This window comes from Balaenoptera borealis, assembly GCF_965194805.1.
Source record: "Balaenoptera borealis genome assembly, chromosome: 16".
NCBI lineage: Eukaryota > Metazoa > Chordata > Mammalia > Artiodactyla > Balaenopteridae > Balaenoptera > Balaenoptera borealis.
In genome coordinates this window covers 66,885,309-66,910,377 of record NC_138872.1, presented here as the reverse complement: position 1 = coordinate 66,910,377, position 25,069 = coordinate 66,885,309, and the positions used below count along the sequence as shown (strand labels likewise).

The window sequence follows — 25,069 nt, the reverse complement described above, 5'->3', positions numbered from 1 at the left end:
CATCTCACACACACACACATATAAACACACCATACACACACACATATAAACACACCATACACACACACACACACACACACACACACTGTAAAGAAAGCAAAATGTCTGAAAGAATACCTAATAAACTGTCAACAATGGTACTCTCTGGAAGGTGGATTGTGTGGGAGGGAACTTTTAATTTCCTATATTCATTAAAAAAAATTTACAGACAGGTGTTACTGTAAAAAAAAAATTCTTTTGTCCCAGTTTAGGGTCATGTTAACTTCCTTCTCCATAGTAGCACTTAGGACAAGAGAAAAAGTTACTGGGATTTCCCTGGTGGCACAGTGGTTAAGAATCCGCCTGCCAATACAGGGGACACAGGTTTGATCCCTGGGCCAGGAAGATCCCATGTGTCACGGAGCAACTAAGCCCGTGCGCCACAACTACTGAGCCTGCGCTCTAGAGCTTGCGAGCCACAACTACTGAGCCTGCGAGCCGCAACTACTGAAGCCCGCACACCTAGAGCCCGTGCTCCGCAACAAGAGAAGCCACCGCAATGAGAAGCCAGCGCACCTCAACGAAGATTAGCCCCCGCTCGCCGCAACTAGAGAAGGCCCCCAGCACAGACAAAAAAAAAAAGTTACCAATGACCCAGAAAGCAGAAATGAGGTAAAGTATTTGAGTGGTGTGTGTGTGAGTGGGACTGCAACACACAAGTCCATTTTGCTCTCACTAATTAATTAGCAAAATACGTAGAAGATGAGGTAGTAAAAAACTTTCTTAGATATGTGGATTATTTTTTTTCCCCTAGAGTGGATACAGGTTTTTTTTGGTGGTTCTTCAACTGCATTTGTATTTTGCCATAGAAAACAAAGCAATGTAAAAGAAAGAGTTTTTATTTTTTTTATTAAAGAAAATACTTGAATTGTCTTATACAACTAAATTAAGTATTTAAACAACATGAAAAGAGTGCCAGAGTCAGGACACGGTATTTATTTTACTGACTTGCCCCAACAGATAATAAATAGAGATTGATTTAATGGTGACCAAACACATTGAAAGTATCTACTAAAATGTGCCATAAGATGGCCAGTTGGGGATAACCACATCTAAAATGAGATCAAATCCTTGAGTCCGTTCCTTTTAGCAGAAATAATTAAAACCATCTTGGCAGAACCAAGTCTCTGCAAAACATACCAAATGTATGGACGGCTTCAAGAGAACGGAGAACCCACAAGCTTGAAGAAGCCTCCAGAGAGTTCTCTTCAGGATCGACAGGGTACTTGCATCATCTTGGTCCTCTGTATAAGTATCAATATTAGAGCACTGTGAATTTAGTAGCAAAGGGTCTTGAGTCCAGAGAAATCCTAAGGAGGTCAGCAAGACTGGCATATTATACAGTCAAATACTTACCAGTAAAATAACCACACTTACTTATAAAGGCTGATGATCTATGCAAGCTTCTGCTTTTAGGAAAAATTTCACTGAAACAATCCTGGAAGACAGGTGACTGGGCCTTTCGCATCTCCAGGAAATATAGTTTCATAATTTTCCTTTATAACCTAGCCCCAAATTTAATCATGATAATTCATGTGTAAAGCACTGTGTCAGGTCTCTGGACTACGAGAAAGCCACATTCCTTGAGTTCAAGAGTTTATGATCTAGTTATAGAGAAGTATTTAATAACATCAGCAGCTAACACTTGAAGGCTTACTATGTACCAAGAACTTTCCACACTTTATCTCATTTAAACCAACAATAACCCTATAAGGTAGGTACTATCAGGCCCGGTCTACAGATGAGAAAACCAAGGTGCACAGAGGTTAAGTGATTTATTAAGTGATTTATTGTGGAACTGAGACTTGTATCCAGGCAGTCGATTCCCCTCTAGTAAGTTCTGTTACAGAGGTACAAGCAAAAGAGAAACAAAGCACAAAAAATTAGATTATTTCAAATATAGGAGGGATTAAAGAAACTGCAAGGGGGAGGTCATACAGGCACAGCTAAGACAGAGAGCAAGGTGTAGTAAAAGAATGGAGAATAGGCTGGTTTATCAGTAAAAAGCGAAAAGAGAGAATGATGGGAAATAAGGCTGAGGAGACAGCTTGAAGCCAGCTCATCAAGGGTTTTCAGTATTATGCTAAAGAAGTTTGGATTTCATTCTGTAGACTGCTGACGTGACAGGAACTCGAATAAACAAGTGAAAAGTTTCTTTTGTGTTAAGATTATTTTGGCAGAAATGATCTGGATGAATTGAAGTAGATGGAGATTAGTTGAAGAAAGATTCGTTTAAGTGGCTATAGAATTTGAAGAACTGTCCTAGGCCAAAAACTGTCCAAGGCCTATTTGTCAAAGACATTCTTTTCTACATTGAGTGTTCTGAGACCTAGTTATGTGACTCTGGGAAAGTCAGTAAGCCTTTGAGTCCTTGATTTCTTCATCTGGAAAATGGAAACACTGAACATGCTTTTAGATTTCACCCAGCTCTGAAATGTTACAAGTCTCATGAAAAATTTCTTCTTGAAATTTAATCTTGGGTGGTCTTAGTCTTTGGAACTGGGGCTTCTTTGTAGAAACCTTGAATGTGCTTCAAAATACATCCCAGCATTTTTTTTTCCCTGCTGGGAAAAGAACCAAAATTCTAAAAAAATAATACAGCATTATGCTTTCTATCTTTAATACAATTTATAAATAACTACTTTTATTTTGTTGCTGGGTAACTGTGACCCAGAAGAGTTGACTTTGCATAAAAGGAACCCACAGTCCACTAGTCTTGGTGTTTTTCCTATAATCTTCTCATACAGTGGTTAGAAGAGAGTTGATGGAAGAGTAACTCAAAATAATTTTTTCACCCATGTTATTGTTTTTAAAGACAGTCTGTTGCCTTTTCCTACAGTATTACCAAAGAGAAGAAAAGTGTTTCCTTCCCCTCTCTTAGAAGTTCAGTATTTAGTCAACCATTACAATTTCCAGTTGACCTATTCATTAATGTTTATAGAAAAGAACTCTTCAAATACCTCTAATCTGTGTCATAAATCAGGGTAAGATTTGAATGGTGGAAAGGTAGGGTGACCAACTCATCCCTGTTTGCCTGGAACTTTCTCAATTATAGCACTGAAAGTCTCATGTCCCAGAAAAGCCCTGTCTCAGGCAAACCAGGATGGTTGGTCACCCTAAGAAGATGACGTTAAGGTCCAGAAGCCAAGAACACCCAAATCCTACCTTGTCTTAAACTCCCGACTCTGCATGAGGCTCCTGCAGAGGCCATATAAAGGAGAGACAGCAGCAACGGGTAAATATAGTGTTTCATTTGATTACTAGTTATTATTAGGCTAGGTCACTCCTGATACTCCTAGAGAGAGTTACAGTAAAGCTGTGATGGAGCACACAGATAAGTCTAGAGACCAAAGGGTTCTATATTGCTCCTTCAACCCAAATTTTAAAATCTTACAAGCTAAGAGGACTTTGGCCTGAAATAAAGTACAAACAGAAGAATGAAGCAAAGATGAAAGGGCTTAGGTTGATGTGCAAGGAAAAAAGGAAAGAAAAAGGAGAGCCTTGGCTCAGTACCTCTCTCCTAGTCCATGGAAACATGATGTAGAAGAGAGTGCCACATGTGTGTGGTCTTTTATTGCTGAGTGCCTCTTCTTATTGGTAAACATAGCCTAATCCATGTTCTGGAACATTAATAGCATCTCCCCCTGAAGGGGGAGCTAGGAGTGAGAGTGGAAGAAGAGAGGGGAGACATTCCCCTGGCACAATGCTAACAACAAAACTAAACCAAGAGGCATGGAAGTGTCACTGTGTGAATATGTGAAACCTCTACAAGAAATTCATTTCTGAAATAAATTTTTAAATTCAAAGCTTATTCCAAAGTAATAGAAGCCTTTTTAGTTTCTTTAGTAGACAATTTATTTTGATAAACTTGCTCAATAACAAAAATACAAGTGAAGAAAATTATGTTCATTTTATACAGTTTGTATTAACAATTTGTTTTGAAACTATTAATCGAAAAATGTTATAACCAATTAGAAAACAATTCTTAATAAAGTTTGGGGTAATATACAGGCCTTGATGACAAACTTTAAAATCTCTTGAGGTGATATAACTAATAAGTCCTATGTAGGGAAGCCAACCTACACAGGTCACTTTTTTCCTTCATATATTTTTATCCTTCAAAAATTAGTTCTGAAAGACAGCTTACTGCTTTGAATCGTGAATGTAAATTTAATATTTTAAAGAAGATCAAAGTGGGTTGATAAAACAGTTACTACAATCAGAGTAACTGTGGATAGTAGTCTTTTAATAAAGACAAAATAAATGCAACATGTTCCTCCCATGAAGCCCACGATGCAAAATAATAGCTAAGAGTAGTATATTCAAAGTTAGTTTCCAATACTTTTTCAGGGTCTTTCCTCTAAATCAATAGGTTGTATGTCACCAGGACTGTTCATTGTTTTACTTAAGAGATTAAACAGTGAATTCACAGAACATCAAGTGGGGATATCAAAGATTTAGGCAAAAGGGTAAAAACCAATGAAGTGTTTTGGTCATCTAGAACATTAAGAAGAAAAAAAAAAAAGAGCCGTCCTTCAAAAACAAAACAAATGAAACGGAAAATAGGCTTATAAGAAGTAGAAGAGTCAGAAAAATTACATACACACATTAACAACATAGAACATGGATTACCTTTGGAAAGAATCATACTGAAATGTTTGCTTTTAATGAATTGAAGATTTTTCATGTTTACAGATGTTTAGGCATGTTCAATAGGAGCTTCCAAAACTTTCAAACTAATTAAGTCTTGTGCAAATAAAACCTATAAATATTTTTCAGCAGATTTTACAGTGATATTCTTAGGTATGAGAAGAATGCACACACTCTAAAAACAATGTAACAGACAAAAATTTGACAAATGATTGCACCATTTAACAGTGTTTTATATACAGTTTACAAGATATGATTTCCTGCTATAAATTAATACTGTACTATATAGTACTTATTATAGTGACCTTTTTAAAAGCAACTGCTGACAGTTGTCTATCTTTTCACTTACAGGATTTATAGAATTTTATCTGAATGAGTCCATTTCAATGTTTGGTCTGGAAGAGTACAAAGATCTGACTTCACATACTACTTGATGGGATGGTTTTAATCCTGGGTTAGAGTGCTGACTGGTTAGAGGGAGCTTTCCCCTATCAGCCCTTTGTGCACTGGACCTCCAAGACAATGATGAAATTAAAGACAATTTAATGGTTTGTGTAATAGATACAAATAAAACCGTAAATTCTGCAATCTTATATGCAATACCACTGTAAGTGAAAGACGTAAACGGTGGGGAAATTCTTAGCAGCTGAGAAACTTTCTCTCCCCATGCTCATGATCCAGTTAAAAATATTTTGAGAAACTATTTACAATAAAATTCATCTTTTGGAAGAGAAAAGCTCTTGGTCATATCATAAGTTAATTTGAACCATACTTTGCTAACCCTTTATTTCAGTGGTATAATGGTAACAACCAAAGCTTTCCTTCAAAGTGATCCATTTGACTGAGGTCCAATCAGATCGCAATGGGAACTGCCATCCCAAATGTCCATAGCACATATCCAGTGGTATTCTTAGAACTGACCAGACATCATAATACTTGGGGAAAATTAATCTCCCTCAGGCATTTCCTAGAGGTTTCTTTGGACTCTGGGAAGGAAATGTGTGACATGCCCCCAGCACACTCAAGGAACTCACCCCAGTGGTGGTCTACCTCTTACCTGACTCCTGAGTGAGCTGAAACACTGGGGTTTTCTTCCACAATAAAATACTGCTGAATTAGCAGTAAGATATGTGAATGTTAAACAAGCCAGTGTGAAACACATCAGGCTCCTCCATTTCATACCTTGACTATCTGAGGAGGCAGCTCCTTAAATGAAGTAATCATTTAAAAAACAACAACAGTGCATTCATTTCAGTTTGTGTGAAACAAGGGACCCTAACTCTTCTGATAGGGACGTTTCGGTTGCCGTTGCCATGAAAGACTCCATTGCCATGAAAAACCCTCCTGCCCCACATTTCAAACAGGAGATTATCTATTGTGTTCACCTGGAAAAACAACTAAGCGTTGACATGAAGACATGGAGATGTGGAGAAGAGAAATACTATATTTTAAAACTATCTGTGGGCTCAAGGGTTAGCTGCAATGCTTCTTTCTGGAAGAAATGTAAAGCTGTGGGTTTAGTACAGCCCTTTAAAGTAAATGCAAAAATGTTAGCTTTTAGCAAACAAAGGCATATAGCATTTAAAGAAAATACTGTATTGCTAGGGTTTTTGGTAAAGGAGATTATTAATAATGCTTAGATGGAAAGAAACATAAATTTAATTTTTATGGCAAAGTGAAGTTAGTGTTATAAATAGCCAAAATATTGTAAATTGATATTACTAGTGAATTTTGTATTTATGTAAAGTTGTGTGCTTAAACATATAAAATGCTTTATTAATGTAACAGAACGAGCCAGTAGAAAAAGAGAACCTCTGTACAACAGACAACAGTTGCCAATAATTTAAATAGTGTCAGATTCCCCAAATTATAAGGTTTGACATGATCTTACCTTCTACTATCATAAACAAATAAATTAACCCTACAAAGAATTTTAGCTTAACTTAAAATTGCACCTAGAAAGGTATGGGATTATTTGTACCTATTACAAAAACCTGTTAAAATCAAGGGCTGCTACAAAGAATGAGGTAAACTGAAGACTCTCTCCACTATGCAGCCTTCAGATAAATGGCTTTTTTTCTATTGAGTTCTAGGTTTGCACACCACAGTGTTTTGCTAGCAAAGCATTCAGAGTTCTCTTCCAGGAACTGTTTGCATGTGTGTGTATATAAATTTACACACACACATACACACACACACACATATATACACACTGTATACTGCATCAGCAAAATATATATATTATATATATATTTATATAAATATAAGGAAAATTTCCCCCACCCAACCCCCCGCCCCCCAACGACATGTTTCTTAGTGTTTGATTTTTTTTTTTTTTTTTTTTTGTACACAGAGAATAGGGAATTTCAGAATTTTTACATACATTTTAGCAAACGAGTTTTGATCTATTGGCTTCTTGGTGCGGTAATGCAATGGCAATCCATTCTGGTGCCAAAGGCTCATACCATTACAAGGAAGCTGTGAACTCTAATTTCTTAGGAGGTGAGGCCAGCCCCACATGAACTTCTCTTGCATCCCTCTGGTCCGCCATGATTCATAAATACTTAGACTTATTTTTTCCTCCCTCAAATGAATCATTAGACGTTAAAAATGGAACAACAGAGTCACAAAGGGCCACATGCTTTTCAGTATAAAGCATTCTCCTTCACTAGGTTGCTATCACAGTGCAGACCTGACTGCCTGAATATGCTCAGGAGATTTAGTCAATATTGTCTGTATTTGGTTATGGAAAAGGCTCTCCTTATTTTTTGTTTTTAAATCCAAAGTGCATAGTGAGAACAAATCAAAGCATTTTTTTTTCTTTTCAGCATCAGTTTCATCTAAGCATCTTCCTATGCGAGGACTATTCAGATGCCTTGCCTTTGTCCTCCCCACCCTCCAAAAATAAAAAAATAAAATAAAATTAAAAATAATAAGAGTCAAGCAATTCAGACATTCATCAGCCTGGTAAACAAACTTTGCCGGCAAATAGAAGTCCTACTATTGTAAAGAAAATTGATAAGACAAAAAGTACATATGATGACCCAACTACTGTGTTGTTGGGTAATTTATATGGTTGACCTCCGACTTCATTGATGTAAAATCCTATTGGAAATATTAGGGCAGCCATACAGAAAAGGATCACTGTAAAACAAACCAGAACACAACATTAGTAACATGGTTTGGTGATTAAGAAAACAATGAAAATTTGGCACAAAGGAAGTTTATAAGAAGGGTTGTGGATTGATGACATGGTCAAATCTGTTACAACATGGGTCACTTATCAAAAGATTTGTGTATACTACAGATCCCCAAAGCCTAACAATTAAATACAGTAAAAGTTAGCTTAGCCTTTTACATAGTTTTGAATATCAGCATTAAGGAAGGCCTCCAAACCTACTAAGTACTCGTATATACAATTCCTGACCATTTAAAGTAGTGACTAAGGGCTCTGGCTAGTGTCAGACAGGGGCTAAGTTCTGGCTCTACTACTTACTAATGGTGTAATCTTAGGCTTCTGAAATTCTGAAAATGGGTAAGTATATAGTACAAGGATAAACAAAACAATGTCAAGTCCTTCGCACAGTGACAGGCTGATAGTAAGTGCTGAATAAATGCTGTATATTATTATTATCCTAGCATTATTTTGCCAATTCTCTGCTCTCTCAGTTGGTACTAGCTATAAGGAATTGAGAAAAGGTGCATACAAATATAAATACTATTTATCTTACTCTGATTTAAAATCAGCTAGTGGAAAGAACCACGGACTTCTGGGATGAGGAGCAAATTGTCAAATTGGTTATCTCTCATCATGGACAACGTTCCAAAAAAAAAAAAAAAATCTCCCAGGTTTCTGACTACAGAGTTTAAAGTGGGGGAGAGTGGGGAAATCTTTTGAGTTTTGTATGCAAACACAATGAAATATATTATTTGCTAAAATGCTTCTAGAAAGATATCAGAAAACCCAGTGTCTGGGCAGAAGTAATTCCACAGTTGGCTGTTTTAGGAAACCATGTGCTCCCCTGTGCTACCAAAGAAACACTCTTCTTAGGGAACACAAATTACCTACAGATAGGCTGGCGTTTCCAAGAAAATATTTTATGCTTTTTGAAAGCATGTTGGTCAAATGTTCATAGTCTTTCAAATTTCTTTGAAGGCAGAAACATTTCTTCAGTGTAATGTCATTCTATAGTCATTCCCAATATTAACTGAATGAGAAAACTTTTCTCAGTTAAACCCATCCCTAGCAATACTGACAGAGTCCTGGATAAATATACCAGCTGACACTTGTCCTAAATTATTTTTGTGTTACTCAATCTACAAAATTTAATAGGAGAGTCCTGAAAAAGCCAGTTAGGAATATTTCCTGGGAGGAAGCTCCAGAAATGCTGTAAAAAGTAACATTTTCTTAAGTAATACACTAGCTTAAGAAACACACCAGCACTCTCGTTTGCTTTGCACCATTTAGGTGGATTATTTTATATTAAGCAGACATAGAATCTGTTTCATTTTGGGCATATGACCACACCAAATAATGTTACATAAGCAGATTTAGATTCTTTTGGATACCTACTACAGAACAAATGAAAAATTCACGTATTCAGTATTACATATTTTGGCCTTTCTGTTGTATAGTTAGCAATAAATAACTTTATTACTGCTGCCAGTGCCCCCTGATCTGTGGTATCTGTCACCAATCTCTAATGGTTCTTATGCCTTAATATGGTTTGGTAAGCAAAATGAAACCACAATCTAAATAGCTATAGACAATCTAATAAAAACAATGGGAAAACATTATTGTCTTAAAAACAATTTGTTCTTTAATGTGGATTAATCTCTAACCTCAAGAAACACTAAAATAATTTAGAAGTCCTTAAAAGATATGCAGATATTACTGTTGTTCATTCTGTTAATTGATGTGCCAACTTAATTCCTATCCTTCCCTATTTTCTACTGTAAAATAAAAATCTATCTTTTATAATGGAGTAATCATTTAATGACTATATTTAAAGCAGGGTTTAATATTTTACAAGTGTTAAATATTTTCCAAATTGGTTAGGAAAAGCTTAATCAAATTTTAAGGAAGCAATGAACTTCTAATTCTATCCAATATTTGTTTTTAATCCAAGGAATCTAGTTCTCTATCCTGGGGAGATTTAATGTTGGTGGGTGAGGTTTTTTTGTTTTTGTTTTCCTGTTTTTTGTGGGTTTTTTTAGCTATTGAGACCTGTGAAGTTACTTTAGATCTTAAAATACTGTTATTGGTGAAAATACATATCAACTTTTGACAATTAAGTTCTGGGTCCTAAATAAATAAGTCTGTAAAGACATAACTTCATATCCTGTATAGCATAGATTTCTTGGTGGTGAAAGTCAATCAGGTGTACTGGTAGACAAGTAAATTAGGGTGGCAAAAGCAAGGGCAAGAGTCAGACTTGAAGAAAAAGGCACAGCTTTGTCACCCTTGCCCCCATAGGTGAGCCCCCTCATGTGTGGCTCTCCTTTGAGCATTTCCACTGTGTAAATCCATCAGAAAATGTTAGCTTATATTCTTACCAAACTATAGCTTAACTGGAATAGAAGTGCATAAAATAGAGATGAAGTACATTTTCAAAGGCTGAATGGAAACACTAGGGGGAGCCCAATCCCTCTTATGACTACCACCCCAGTAAACTAGCTCTGGGAATGCAGCTCTATGCTTCCTTAGATGACATCAACACCAAGATATATTGTTGAACGAAAAAACCAAGGTACAGAATAGTATAAATAGAATAAATATGTATTTATAGAACACTCACACATATACATATATGTTTCTATGCATAGAACACCACTGGTAGGAAACCCCAGAAACTGGTGAGAATGGTTGCTTCCAGGAAAGGAGTATCGGACGACTGGGAGACAGGGCCACAAATGAGACTTACTTTTTACTTGGTGACCCTTTCATAGGCTTTGAATTATGTATCATGCACATATTATTTTAAAAAGTTAAATTATTTAAAATGAAAAATAAAGGAAAAACATTCTGCATTTCAAGGTAGCTATATATTAAATATGTACTTAAATATTTTCTCTTGAAGAGAAATGAAAAACAAGATAATCAAGTTCTTTCCCTTTATTGGGTCATAAGAACCAATGGCTCATGTGAGCACCTTAATGCTTTTCTCTGACTCATATTACTTTGCTAAATAATATTTCAGATTTTTGGTATTCAGAGCACATGCACTCCCAAATTTCAACTAAATCCAGAAACTAAATCCTTCTTCTTTGATTTTATTTTACTCCTAAAGAGTGAATTCTAAAGAGTGGATAAGTAACTGTATCTGTGAGTAAAGATTCTCTTTAAATTCCTCATCAATACCCTTTAATTTAGTAGCACTGTCTCTATAGCTGCCTCTAGACCCTACTATTTAGAAAAGAACTGTCTCAGGAGGTCTGTTTGACCTCAAAAAAGATCAACTTGTTTCACATTTCTTAACAAGGATGGAGAAGCCTTTTTATGTCAACTGCAACTTGATCTAAATTTTAAAGTTAAGGGAGAAATAGAGACAAAAATAAAACAACAGATCCAGAAACATATACATTCTCTAAAGAGAGTTTCACAGAGAGATAGGGAGAAACAGAGACTCATGAACTAATATCCCTATCCTATGATCTTTAAGAATAAACTGAGTTTTAACATTAATAGGGATACATGGGATTATGCCTTAGCCCTGTGATATAAGTTCTACAAGACAATAACAGGTGAAAGTAAGCTGTGTTATAATATTCATTTTCTGAAAACTTAAGAAAACCTGAGATGATTAGAAGACACTGAATTAGAAATTAAATCCCATAGTATTTGGCACAGGGATAGTTATCCTGTTCTTTAGAGCAGGGTTTCTCAACAGGGCCCTATTGCCACTTGGGGCCAGATGAGTCTTTGTTGTGGAGGCTGTTCTGTGCATTTGCACGCTGTTTGGCAGCATCCCTGGACTCCACTCACTACACGCCAGGAGCATCCCCTTAGTTGTGACAATCAAAAATGTTTCCAGACTTTGACAAATGTTCCCTGGGGGACAAACCTGCTTTAGAAAGAAGCAAGCAGAATTACAGAAATCTTTCCTTTGAGCATTTTTGTTGCTTTTAGCTTGGGAAAAGCCTGTGTTGTGTTCTGAAATTAAACCAGTTTTGCAAAGTACAAGAGAATGTGTAATATATAAATATTATCACACCCTTGGGCATAGCTTAAGTGGCGTAAGAAATGTTGAGAAACGATTATTAAATAACCAAATGTGTTGATTTTTCAATGGTCACACCACGACTTACGGTAGGAACTCAAATCAATGATATTAAAAAGCAAATCACCACCTTAAACTAATTTGTATTTCTGTATATTTTCTTCTAGATTTATCTTTATTTGACAGAAGATACCAATACCTTTAAGAAGAGGAAGACTCAGGTTAGTGGTAGCTCTGAGTCACAGACCTGGAACACTTATGTCACAATGTGAGCAAAAATAAAATTCATTAAAATAGCACGTTATACAAAGCAATTAAGGTTTGGATGTCCTGGTCTTATGGTGAGAATTCTGAAGAGCTGATGGGACCGCGTAGAGTCTATCTGATGGCCGTATGCAAGTGGTGCCCTTTGATGATTAGAGAGTCCTTATTACTGAGTCTTGATTCCAGGGTGAGGGCCTTCTAGACAAATTTAGTTAGCACAGGTTACTTACTTCCAGTGAATGCTATCCATCGAGCATATTTTGTGGCTTCTCTTCGCCAGTGGGAAGCCACCAGCAAACCACATGTGACAGTCAATGAAATGATTCCCATGATGATAAAAAACAGTGTGGTGACCCACTCTGGGGGAAGCCGAGGTGGGATGCATGTCCGGTCTCGTCCATGGATTGTTTGACACTGTCGCACAAGGCCCACAGTGAGTGCTCCTGGAGAGATGCAAAACGTGGGAGTATTTTAGTGGGTTTGCACACCCAGGGAATTGTCCCTACCAACACCCCTTTAGTCCTTTTCTCTCTGAGTGGGTCATTCAAGCACTGAATTCCACTGAGTCCTATTCTTCAGCATCCTGCTGTAGTCCACTATGTAGTAATACTTTGTTTAAGGTACAAAGTGAACTTAAAAAAAAAAAAAAACCTCACAAGTCATAGAAGGCAATTCATTCAGTCATTTATTAAATACTTTTCTGGGTACTTGTGTCTGGCACTGTTCTAGGCTCCAGGAAAATAACAGTGAACAAGAGAAATGAGGTTCCTGCTCTTGCTGAGATTACCATACTAGCAAAAAGAATTGGAACTTTTCTATTCCCAGATCCAAGACTCAAATGTATATGATGTTATTTTGGCTGAGGAGAAACACACGTTTTAAAAATTTGAAGGCAAACTTGAAATATGTCTAAGTGTAATACATAAATAAAATTAAATAATGGATTAAATACTGGAACTAATATTATTTTATTAAACTTAAAAGGTCTAAGAAAATTACAATATAAGTACTTTTCCACTAAATTCAAGAAAATGCTGGAAAAACTAGTAGGTTCACCCCATTTGGTAAGTTCAACAATTTCTGTACGATGTACAAATGCTCACAGTGCCAAATCATTACTAGTATGCTTCAGCAGAAAAGCATAAAGGCATCGGTGCTAATTTTTAAAGTGCCCCCTCTTCCATTTAAATAAATGAAAGTGGTTTTTGTAAAACATCAAGTGCTATTTTTAAACAAACATGTTCTCATGTCAAACCCAAGGAACCTCTCTATCAAATTTGGGGTGAATTAATTTACAGAAACCTAGATAAGGAAGATGAAAGAATTGTTATTTTATCCTTTTCCCCAGTATGAAGAACAATTAAAATGTTACTTTTGAGTAAAAGTTGCTTGCTTCCCCCTTTAAAGGCAACTGCAAATGGGAAAACAGTTGCCAAAAATACAAGAAAAGAAATTTCTGGAGCCACTGAAAACAACAGATTTCTGCATCTTTTATTGGTCTTATTTTCTCATTATGAACAACAACAACTACAACAAAAAGACATTAACCTCAAAATCATAGCACCTGCCATGAACAAGTGCCTTTTTTGAGGACAGTCAGTAAAATTCCCAGAGGCATTTTGGGAAGCTGCCCTTGGTGGCAGAAGACAGACCAGGGCTGGACCTGTACATACAGATGTATATGTGGGTAGGTGGGGCTGTTGGAGGGAGGGGGCTTTCCTGCAACATGCCTTTGCCATTCATACATTTGTAGAAATAAGCAATGTGTTCAAAGAAAATGAAGAGAAAAATCAGTTCTGCTCTCAGAATTGAGTTGTGGTCTTTTTTCCTCTAATGCTAACTCTGACTATAACTTTTCAAAAGAGTGGAAGACGATAACGCAAACAAGTTGTACCTTTTTCTCTCAAATCATCTAATAATTAGGCCCTTCTTGTGATCTCCGCATAGGTGCAAACAGCATTATAATTACAGGATCATCGCCAGCAAGATGGAGGCAGATATGGAGGCAGATGAGGGGCGGGAGAGGGATAGAAAGTGAGCAAACTGTCACAGTAAGTAATGCCACACTATCCCTCCTCCTAGCTGCTGTTTGGAGTGGAGTGATTCCACAGGCCAGAGAAGTAAATCAGTTCAAAGTTTTTGACAGTCACTAACACTTTTAGTATCATGGTAATTGCTTGAAACCAGAAAAGGGGCGACAATAGGGGTGAGTAGGTACCAGGGAGTTGCATAATTGTTCTTAAAATGAAACATTAAAAAGTTTTCTTGAAAAGAAAACTTGAGGGAGAGGGCATGCCTTATTATGATAAGGCATTTTATGGTAATTTTGGAAATAAAGAAGGCATTCACAGCAGTGCTCAAGCTCTTCTAACAGGAAACCACTCCTGATCACTCAGCAAAAATCTTCTAACAAATTACCCTCTGTAGTCACTATCTCATTTATAAAAGCTATCAGTACTGTGAGAATAGACAACAGGCAATGAAAGACCCTCCGGCAAAATTCAATATTATGGGTTCTGATTATAGTAACAATTCTCTTCACAAATTTAAAATATAAAGAAACTTTCATTGGTAACTCTATAAATAGCTAGCGGACTGAGATTTACTTTTTTTTTTTTTTAATAAATTTATTTATTTATTTTTGGCTGCGTTGGGTCTTCGTTGCTGCACGCAGGCTTTCTCTAGTTGCGGAGAGCCGGGGTTACTCTTTGTTGCGGTGCGCGGGCTTCTCACTGCGGTGGCTTCTCTTGTTGTGGAGCACGGGCTCTAGGCGCGCGGGCTCAGTAGTTGTGGCTCGTGGGCTCTAGAGCACAGGCTCAGTAGTTGTGGCGCACGAGCTTAGTTGCTCCGAGGCATGTGGGATCTTCCAGGACCAGGGCTTGAACTCGTGTGCCCTGCACTGGCAGGCAGATTCTTAACTACTGCGCCACCAGGGAAGTCCTGAGATTTACATTTGAGAATTATTTTTTGCTGGCAAATATTTGAAGTTGTAGGTTCAATAAACCATAACTAAAACATTTCTCCTTCAAAATATTTTTGAGTATCCTTATGTTGCCTCGTTTACTTTCCATTTATGGACATGGCAAGGAGGGCTCAAATTTAACTTCCTGTGCCTATAGGTTGTTAAGCTTTCTGAGTAGGATTGCTTTTTCCTCCTCTCCTGGCTGGCACACCACACCAAGTGAATACAAAGAGAACAAGTAAGAAAATGAAAATTATACCTATACTTTCTACAAATCAATGGAAATAACCTGACAGATGTTCCGCTGTAAAAGAAGAGTTATGCGTCTGTATTTACGAAAGTCCTTATCCCACAAATCAAGACCAAATATTCAACAACTACATTCTGGAAGAAAAGAAAGCTAATGCTAACTAACAAGAAGGTGTACTGTATATAAGAAAATCAATTCATAAATATTTTATTGAGTGTCTCCTATGTGCTCACATTTTTGTAGTGGTCTGAGATTATAAAACTAATACTGTCACACTTTCAGTGAAAATAGAGTTTTCTTAAATTATGCAAAGGCTAGTGCAAACAGTGGTTGGTCAACATTGTCGCTAAAATCCATTTTCTTAAGATTCTACGGCAATATAATTTATATCAGAGTTACATATTTTCCATAAGCTGTCTGGGTGTAGGGATCTGCAAGGGTAATTGTGCTGCTACCATTGAATCTTGTAAATTCAGGTAACTGTTAGTACCCAAACTTTCACCAGGTCTTTAAATTTCATCTTTTACCTCAAAGAATTATCTCCTGCCTGTAGATTCAAATCTATCACTCACATTGACTAGCCAAGATCCTTTACATCCTCCAAATTCTCTGAACACATTTAGACTGTATCACATAATCGTGCACTTGATTTTAAGGTAACTTCTTTTAACCCCAAACAGAAAATGAGCTTTTCAGGAGGGAACTGAACCTTCTGCTTCATTGGAAACCCTTAGAATGGCCTGCAGCAGTGGGCACAAAGCAGGAATTAATAAACATTTGGTGAACTTAAATGAATTAAAAACAAGCTAAATTTAAAAATCATGCTGCATTAACTAGGTTCTCCTATAGAACTGTCTCAGTTTGATTTGTTGAAGCACACTAAATTAAGCATAAATTCAGCCATTCACTAATTTTTACTTTATCCAACAGGTCTTTTGCCTCTTGAAGGGGCCTGTAATTCCATTTTCCAAATAGCCAATCCATCTTTACCCTGCAGCTATTTCCTAGGTAACCAGTCTAGACAAATAAAAACTTGCACACAATAGGAAAAAGGAAAACCAACTAGGAACTATAGCATCCCACATGCCTCTTAGTATCTCACCTGTGTATCAAAACACAGAAAAGGAAGTCATAATGAATCTTACCCTGTTAAGTGGGGAATCTTAACTAAAGAGGCTTTTGACACCCATCATCTACAGATCCAGACACTGCTGAAATGATTTAACACAGTCTGAGCATGTCTGTTGCCACAATGAGGATGATTACAAGGCATGTCATCACTACATGTAAAAGCTGTGTCACAGAAAATTTGAAACACAGTAATTGTAATGCAGAAAGGCACACATTCCCGCCAATCTGTCAGAGCAAATCATATGCAGTAACTGCTCACTAAACTGACCACGGAGAGGGTTTTCCAATATAGGGCTGAATTTGAACAAAATCGTGAAGTTAACATTTGCTATTACCCTCTCCCTTCTCTCCCTTGAGTTTTCTTCCTCCTCATGTTCTCTTCCTCTCAGGGGGCTCTCTTCGTTAGCTGTAGGTATTGTGAACTGGCCCACCCAATCCCTACAACTGATGTGGATCTCTTACTCTACTTTCTCCCTGGGGATATAAAAATCTAATCTTGGCAAGCTATCCTACTGGTAACACAAACCAAACACGTTACCACAAAAGTCTTAATGACTGATAAAGGCTTAACATATTGCCCTCTCTAAGAGCATCTGTAGTTAAGTAAGGGACAATATTCCAACTTAACTGAATTATAGAGTTTCAGGTTTCAGTGACAGGTTGGCTGAGGAAATTTAGGAGAACCTGGAGGCAGGTGAGAAGGGGCCTGGTAGGGGGCCCCAATGTAGGCAGTGACATATACCTTCCGGTGTAAGTCATACCCTGGCAGCTCATACTTTAAATGAGTAGAAGCACAAGCACAGAAAATAATAGTCTATAGGTAACTTAAAAACTTCACATATTTAATTTTTTTCCTCCAGAAGCACTGCTAGTGATGATTATTTTTTATCAGCTGTGATTTTTGGGTTCTACCTTAAGATGAGGGTGCTTATAAATAGTGAACTGGCCAAAAAGAGTCAACACGTAAAACAAGGAAACTTAATGAACCATACATAGGCAATGTCTGAAAACCCGAGTAACATAATAGGTTTATTAGGCCAGTCACTAGTGTCCACTATAGTAACAGTGTCCATTCCTGTTACTTCCACCTGTTCTAATACCTCCCTGGCACTTCCTGACACTGGCCGCTATTTTCTCTCCATCCATCACTTTCCTATTGTCTTCACTTCTTTCCTTAACCAGCGTAGAGCCCTTGATCCATCATATTACCACCTAACTTCTATCCTTTCACTGCACCCACCTGGCAGAAACCATAACCCTGATTCAATATAAGTTTTGCCCCTCCTGCACTTACCTCCAGTATGCTGAATGCTGATGAAGAAAATCATACTTCAGAGCAGAGGCGTGCCACTAGAAATTCCTAAGTTTCTATCTCATGACCATCACCACTACCCAGAAGCTAATTAGCTTTCCCTAATTCAGCGCTTCCCCATTCTCTACTGTGGCCATTCCAAGTCTGCTGCAGTCTCCCTCAATATGAGAACCATTCACCACCCCTATCACTTAAGTAGGTGCCTGTGTCTGTTACTTTTCAGAAAAGATAGAGGCCATCAGACAGCAACCCCTCAACTGTCCACCATCAAAACTTATGAATTTATCTGCACACACTTGTTCTTTCATCCTATTGATCTCTCTCCCTTTGTTTTGGATCCCATTCCCTCTCACTTTCTTTGGGAGCTTGCCCAACTTATTATTTTCTTTCTCTTCTGGATTGCAAAATTGTTTGAATAAGCTTAAGTCTTCCCTATTTTTTTTAAACTGTTTATTTTTTATTTTATTTTATTTTTTGGCTGCACCGCGCGGCGTGTGGGATCCTAGCTCCCTGACCAGGGATAGAACCTGCGCCCCTTGCGTTAGATGCGTGGAGTCTTAACCACTGGATTGCCAGAGAAGTCCCCTAAGTCTCCCTTATCATAAAACAAAACTATCCCATCACGTCAAGCCATCCTCTGGTATCGACATGTTTGTGTTTCTGTCCGCTCCGCCTAGTATCCTTTGTCCCCTACCCTGTCAAGAGTCCCTGTCCCCACTTCCCAGAGTCTTGTTCACTCTTTAATCTACTGCAGCTTGGCTTTTACCCCAACCGCCCCACTGACACAGCTCTTGCCAGGCTCACTCATTCCATACTGCTGACTCTAATGGGCATTTCTAAGTCCTTTCCTTAATATTTTAGCAGCATCTGATACAGCTTCTTCAAACACATTTCCTTTGGTTTTGGTGACTCCATGTTCTATTTATTTTCCTCATGCCTCTTTAGTTTTTCTTTCTCTGTCTTTTTTCACAGACACCTTTTTCTCTGCCATGCGTTAAAATTTGGCATTCTTTAGGGGTCTTTGTTGGATCTGGTTTTTCTTCTACACACTCTCTCTCCTCTAAGTCCAAATGGCCTACAAAGGTCTGGATGATATTGCTTTTTTTTCTTTTTTTACATTTGATGCTCAAATTCTTAAATTAACTCTTAAATCAGCTCTAACACACACACACACACCCCAGGCCTTCGTATATGCCGTTCCCTCTGCCTAAACTACTCTTCCAAACTTCTTCTCCTGGTTTCTACCTATGATTCAAAACTCCAGTCACAGCTTAGAAGTCACTTCTGGGAAGTCTTCCTCGACAAGCTTATGCTCCCATTCTGGGCTGACTGCTTCTCTATGCTTCCATGGCCCCGATCAAAGCATTATAACTGTCCCTCTATTGAACTAGAGGGGGTGGTGGGAAACCCCAAATTTGTAGCCAGTAGGTCAGAAGTGCCCCGCCCCCCAAACTTGTGGCAGTGTCTGAATTAGAGGCAACCTTGTGGAGGACAGAGCCCTTAATTTGTGGGATCTGTGATAACTCTAGGTGGCCAGTGTCAGAATTGAAGTGTATAGCAGTGTACTCAGTTGGAGTTAGAATACATACATTTATACAAAAACTTGTACATGAATGTTCATAGCATTATTCATAATAGCAAGAAAAGGGGAAACAACCCAAATGGCCATCAACCGATAAACAAAATCCATACAATAGAATACTATTCAGAAAAAATTTTTAAAGTACTGATACAGGCTGCAATATGGATGAACCCTATGTTAAGTGAAAAAAGCCAGACACAAAAGGCTACATACTGTACTATTCCATTTATATGAAATATACAGAATAGGTAAATCCACAGAGACAGAGACATTAGTGGATGCCAGGGGATGCGGGAGGAGGAATTAGGAAGTTTGGGGTTTCTTTTTCCTGGGGTGATGCAAATACTCTGGAATTAGATATTGGCAATGGCCACATACCACTGTGAATATACTAAAAATCACTGAATTGTACAGTTTAAAATGGTGGATTTTATCTCAAATGAAACCCAACAGCTTAGATTTACCAACTTAATTTCAACAGTATATCAAAATTTTTGCCCCAATATCCCTCTATTCTCTCCCCTTCTTTTGTAAAATTACATCTTTATACATTATAAGCCCATCAACACAATTTTATAATTACTGCTTTACTTTAAAGAGAAAAGAATTACTAGCAAAAAGATATTTACACTGACTTTTTTTTAAAACATCTTTATTGGAGTATAATTGCTTTACAATGGTGTATTAGTTTCTGCTGTATAACAAAGTGAATCAGCTATACGTATACATATATCCCCATATCTCCTCCCTCTTGCGTCTCCCTCCCACCCTCCCTATCCCACCCCTCTAGGTGGACACAAAGCACTGAGCTGATCTCCCTGTGCTATGTGGCTGCTTCCCACTAGCCATCTATTTTACTTTTGGTAGTGTATATACGTCTATGCCATCCTCTCACTTTGTCCCAGCTTACCCTTCCCCCTCCCCGTGTCCTTAAGTCCATTCTCTATGTCTGTGTCTTTACTCCTGTCCTGCCCCTAGGTTCTTCAGAACCAATTTTTTCTTTTTTTTTTAGATTCCACATATATGTGTTAGCATACAGTATTTGTTTTTCCTCTTTCTGACTCACTTCAATCTGTATGACAGTCTCTAGGTCCAGCTACCTCACTACAAATAACTCAATTTCATTTCTTTTTATGGCTGAGTAATATTCCATTGTATATATGTGTGACATCTTCTTTATCCATTCATCTATCGATGGACACTTAGGTTGCTTCCATGTCCTGGCTATTGTAAATGGAGCGTCAATGAACATTGTGGTACCTGACTCTTTTTGAATTATGGTTTTCTCAGTGTATATGCCCAGTAGTGGGACTGCTGGGTCAAATGGTAGTTCTATTTTTAGTTTTTTGAGGAATCTCCATACTGTTCTCCATAGTGGCTGTATCAATTTACATTCCCACCAACAGTGCAAGAGGGTGCCCTTTTCTCCACACCCTCTCCAGGATTTATTGTTTATAGATTTTTTGATGATGGCCATTCTGACCAGTGTGAGGTGATACCTCATTGTAGTTTTGATTTGCATTTCTCTAATGATTAGTGATGTTGAGCATCCTTTCATGTATTTGCTGACAATCTGTATATCTTCTTTGGAGAAATGTCTATTTAGGTCTTCTGCCCATTTTTGGATTGGGTTGTTTTTTTTTGATACTGAGCTGCATGAGCTGCTTGTATATTTTGGAGATTAATCCTTTGCCACTTGCTTCATTTGCAAATATTTTCTCGCATTCTGAGGGTTGTCTTTTCGTCTTGTTTATGGTTTCCTTTGCTGTGCAAAAGCTTTTAAGTTTCATTAGGCCCCATTTGTTTATTTTTGTTTTCATTTCCATTTCTCTAGGAGGTGGGTCAAAAAGGATCTTGCTGTTATTTATGTCATGGAGTGTTCTGCCTATGTTTTCCTCTAAGAGTTTTATAGTGTCTGGCCTTACATTTAGGTCTTTAATCCATTTTGAGTTTATTTTTGTGTATGGTGTTAGGGAGTGTTCTAATTTCATTCTTTTACATGTAGCTGTCCAGTTTTCCCAGCACCACTTATTGAAGAGGCTGTCTTTTCTCCATTGTATATTCTTGCCTCCTTTATCAAAGATAAGGTGACCATATGTGCATGGGTTTATCTCTGGGCTTTCTATCCTGTTCCACTGATCTATATGTTTTTGTGCCAGTACCATACTGTCTTGATTACTTGCTTTGTAGTATAGTCTGAAGTCAGGGAGCCTGATTCCTCCAGCTCCGTTTTTCTTTCTCAAGATTGCTTTGGCTATTCGGGGTCTTCTGTGTTTCCATACAAATTGTGAAATTTTTTGTTCTAGTTCTGTGAAAAATGCCATTGGTAGTTTGATAGGGATTGCATTGAATCTGTAGATTGCTTTGGGTCGTATAGTCATTTTCACAATGTTGATTCTTCCAATCCAAGAACATGGTATATCTTTCCATCTGTTTGTATCATCTTTAATTTCTCTCATCAGTGTCTTATAGTTTTCTGCATACAGCTCTTTTGTCTCCTTAGGTAGGTTTATTCCTAGGTATTTTATTCTTTTGTTGCAATGGTAAATGGGAGTGTTTCCTTAATTTCTCTTTCAGATTTTTCATCATTAGTGTATAGGAATGCAAGAGATTTCTGTGCATTTTGTATCCTGCTACTTTACCAAATTCATTGATTAGCTCTAGGAGTTTTCTGGTAGCATCTTTAGGATTCTCTATGCATAGTGTCATGTCATCTGCAAACAGTGACAGTTTTACGTCTTGTTTTCTGATTTGGATTCCTTTTATTTCTTTTTCTTCTCTGATTGCTGTGGCTAAAACTTCCAAAACTATGTTGAATAATAGTGGTGAGAGTGGGCAACCTTGTCTTGCTCCTGATCTTAGTGGACATGATTTCAGTTTTTCACCATAGAGAACGATATTGGCTGTGGGTTTGTCATATATGGCCTTTATTATGTTGAGGTAAGTTCCCTCTATGCCTACTTTCTGGAGGGTTTTTTATCATAAATGGGTGTTGAATTTTGTCAAAAGTTTTCTCTGCATCTATTGAGATTATCATATGGTTTTTCTCCTTCAGTTTGTTAATGTGGTTTATCACATTGATTGATTTGTGTATATTGAAGAATCCTTGCATTCCTGGGATAAACCCCACTTGATCATGGTGTATGATCCTTTTAATGTGCTGTTGGATTCTGTTTGCTAGTATTTTGTTGAGGATTTTTGCATCTATGTTCATCAGTGATATTGGCCTGTAGTTTTCTTTTTTTGTGGCATCTTTGTCTGGTTTTGGTATCAGGGTGATGGTGGCCTCATAGAATGAGTTTGGGGGTGTTCCTCCCTCTGCTATATTTTGGAAGAGTTTGAGAAGGATTGGTGTTAGCTCTTCTCTAAATGTTTGATAGAATTTGCCTGTGAAGCCATCTGGTCCTGGGCTTTTGTTTGTTGGAAGATTTTTAATCACAGTTTCAATTTCAGTGCTTGTGATTGGTCTGTTTATATTTTCTATTTCTTCCTGGTTCAGTCTTGGAAGGTTGTGCTTTTCTAAGAATTTGTCCATTTCTTCCAGGTGGTCCATTTTATTGGCATATAGTTGCTTGTAGTAATCTCTTATGATCCTTTGTATTTCTGAAGTGTCAGTTGTTACTTCTCCTTTTTCATTTATAATTCTATTAATTTGAGTCTTCTCCCTTTTTTTCTTGATAAGTCTGGCTAATGGTTTGTCAATTTTGTTTATCTTCTCAAAGAACCAGCTTTTAGTTTTATTGATCTTTGCTATTGTTTCCTTCATTTCTTTTTCATTTATTTCTGATCTGATCTTTATGATTTCTTTCCTTCTGCTAACTTTGGGGTTTTTTTGTTTTTCTTTCTCTAATTGCTTTAGGTGTAAGGTTAGGTTGTTTATTTGAGATGTTTCTTGTTTCTTGAGGTAGGATTGTATTGCTATAAACTTCCCTCTTAGAACTGCTTTTGCTGCATCCCATAGGTTTTGGGTCGTCATGTTTTCATTGTCATTTGTTTCTAGGTATTTTTTGATTTCCTCTTTGATTTCTTCAGTGATCTCATGGTTATTTAGTAGTGTATTGTTTAGCCTCCATGTGTATTTTTTATAGATTTTTTTCCTGTAATTGATACCTAGTCTCATAGCGTTGTGGTCAGAAAAGACACTTGATATGATTTCAATTTTCTTAAATTTACCAAGGCTTGATTTGTGACCCAAGATATGATCTATCCTGGAGAATGTTCCATTAGCACTTGAGAAGAAAGTGTAATCTGTTTTTGGATGGAATGTCCTATAAATATCAGCTAAGTCCATCTTGTTTAATGTATCATTTAAAGTTTGTGTTTCCTTATTTATTTTCATTTTGGATGATCTATACACTGACTTTTATATCCACCCTTGTAGTTACCTTTATTGTGCCCTATTTCTTTGTGTGGATTCAAAACACTGCCTAGTGCCCTTTTCTTTCAGTTTGAAGACTCCTTTCAGTATTTCTTGTAGGACAGGTCTGTTAGTGATGGATTTTCTCAGTTTTTGTTTATCTTAGAATATTTTGATTTCTCCTTTGTTTCTGAGGGATAGTTTTGCAGAATTTTTAGTTGACAGTCTGTTTCTTGCAGCATTTTGAATATGTCATCCCACTGCTCTCTGGTCTCTTGGTTTCTGATGAGAAGTCAATTGTTAATCGTACTGAGGACCCCTTGTACATGAGGATTCACTTTTTTCCTGCTGTTTTCAAGATTCTCTTTATGTCTTTGGCTTTTGACTGTTTGACTACGACGTGTCTAGGTGTGAATTATTTTGAGTCTATCTTACTTGGAATTTGTTGACATTCTTCAATGTGCAGATTAAGTTTTTCATTAAACCTGGAGAGACTTTGGCTATTATTTATTCACATATCCTTTATGTCCCTTCTCTCTTCCCCTTCTGAGACTCCCATTATGCGTAGGCTGGAATACAGTATTCCCCTCTTATCCACAGTTTTGCTTTATGCAGTTTGTACCTGCAGTCAACCGCAGTCCAAAAATATTAAATGGAAAATTCCAGAAATAAACAATTCAGTAGTTTTAAATTGCAAGCTATTTTGAGTAGCATGATGAAATCTTGCACCATCTGGCTCCAGCCCTCCTGGGACGTGAATCATTCCATTGTCCAGTGCATCCACACTGTATGGGCTACCTACCACCTGTTAATCACTTATTGGTCATCTAAGTTATCCAATGGACTGTTGCAGCATTGCAATGCTTGTGTTCAAGGAAGCCTTACTTTACTTAATAATGGCCCCAAAGTACAAGACTAGTGATGCTGGCAGTTAGGATATGCCAAAGCAAAACCATAAAGTGCTTCTTTTATGTGAAAGGTGAGAGTTCTCAACTTAATAAGAAAAAAATTTGTATGCTGAGATTGCTAAGATCTACAGTAAAAATGAATCTTCTTTCTGTGAAATTGTGAAGATGGAAAAAGAAATTCATGCCAGTTTTGCTGTTATACCTCAAACTGCAAAAGTTACGGCCACAGTGTGTGATAAGTGCTTAGCTAAGATGGAAAAGGCATTAAATCTGTGGGTGGAAGACATGCTAATTGATGGCAATGTGTTAAGCCAGAAAGCACTGAGCCTATAAGAAAACTTCAGCAAAGGATCCCGTGAAACAAGAGATACCAAGCCATTTACTGCAAGTAAAG

At 37.4% G+C, this 25,069-nt stretch overlaps 1 protein-coding gene across 2 annotated transcripts in view; it reads right to left on the bottom strand.

Moving 5' to 3' along the window:
• Positions 1–874: 874 nt before the first annotated feature.
• MOSMO (modulator of smoothened) overlaps positions 875–25,069 on the bottom strand; it is a 61,585-nt gene continuing 37,390 nt past the window's right edge. The window contains exons 2-3 of one of the 2 annotated variants that reach the window (XM_082362633.1): positions 12,404–12,616; positions 875–7,833 (exon numbers count right to left, since the gene is read on the bottom strand). In XM_082362633.1, the coding sequence (XP_082218759.1) occupies positions 7,649–7,833; positions 12,404–12,616 (398 nt within the window). In that variant the 3' untranslated portion in view covers positions 875–7,648. Of the gene's footprint in view, positions 7,834–10,452; positions 12,617–25,069 lie in introns of those variants that run through there. The other variant, XM_082362634.1, reaches the window with a different exon arrangement.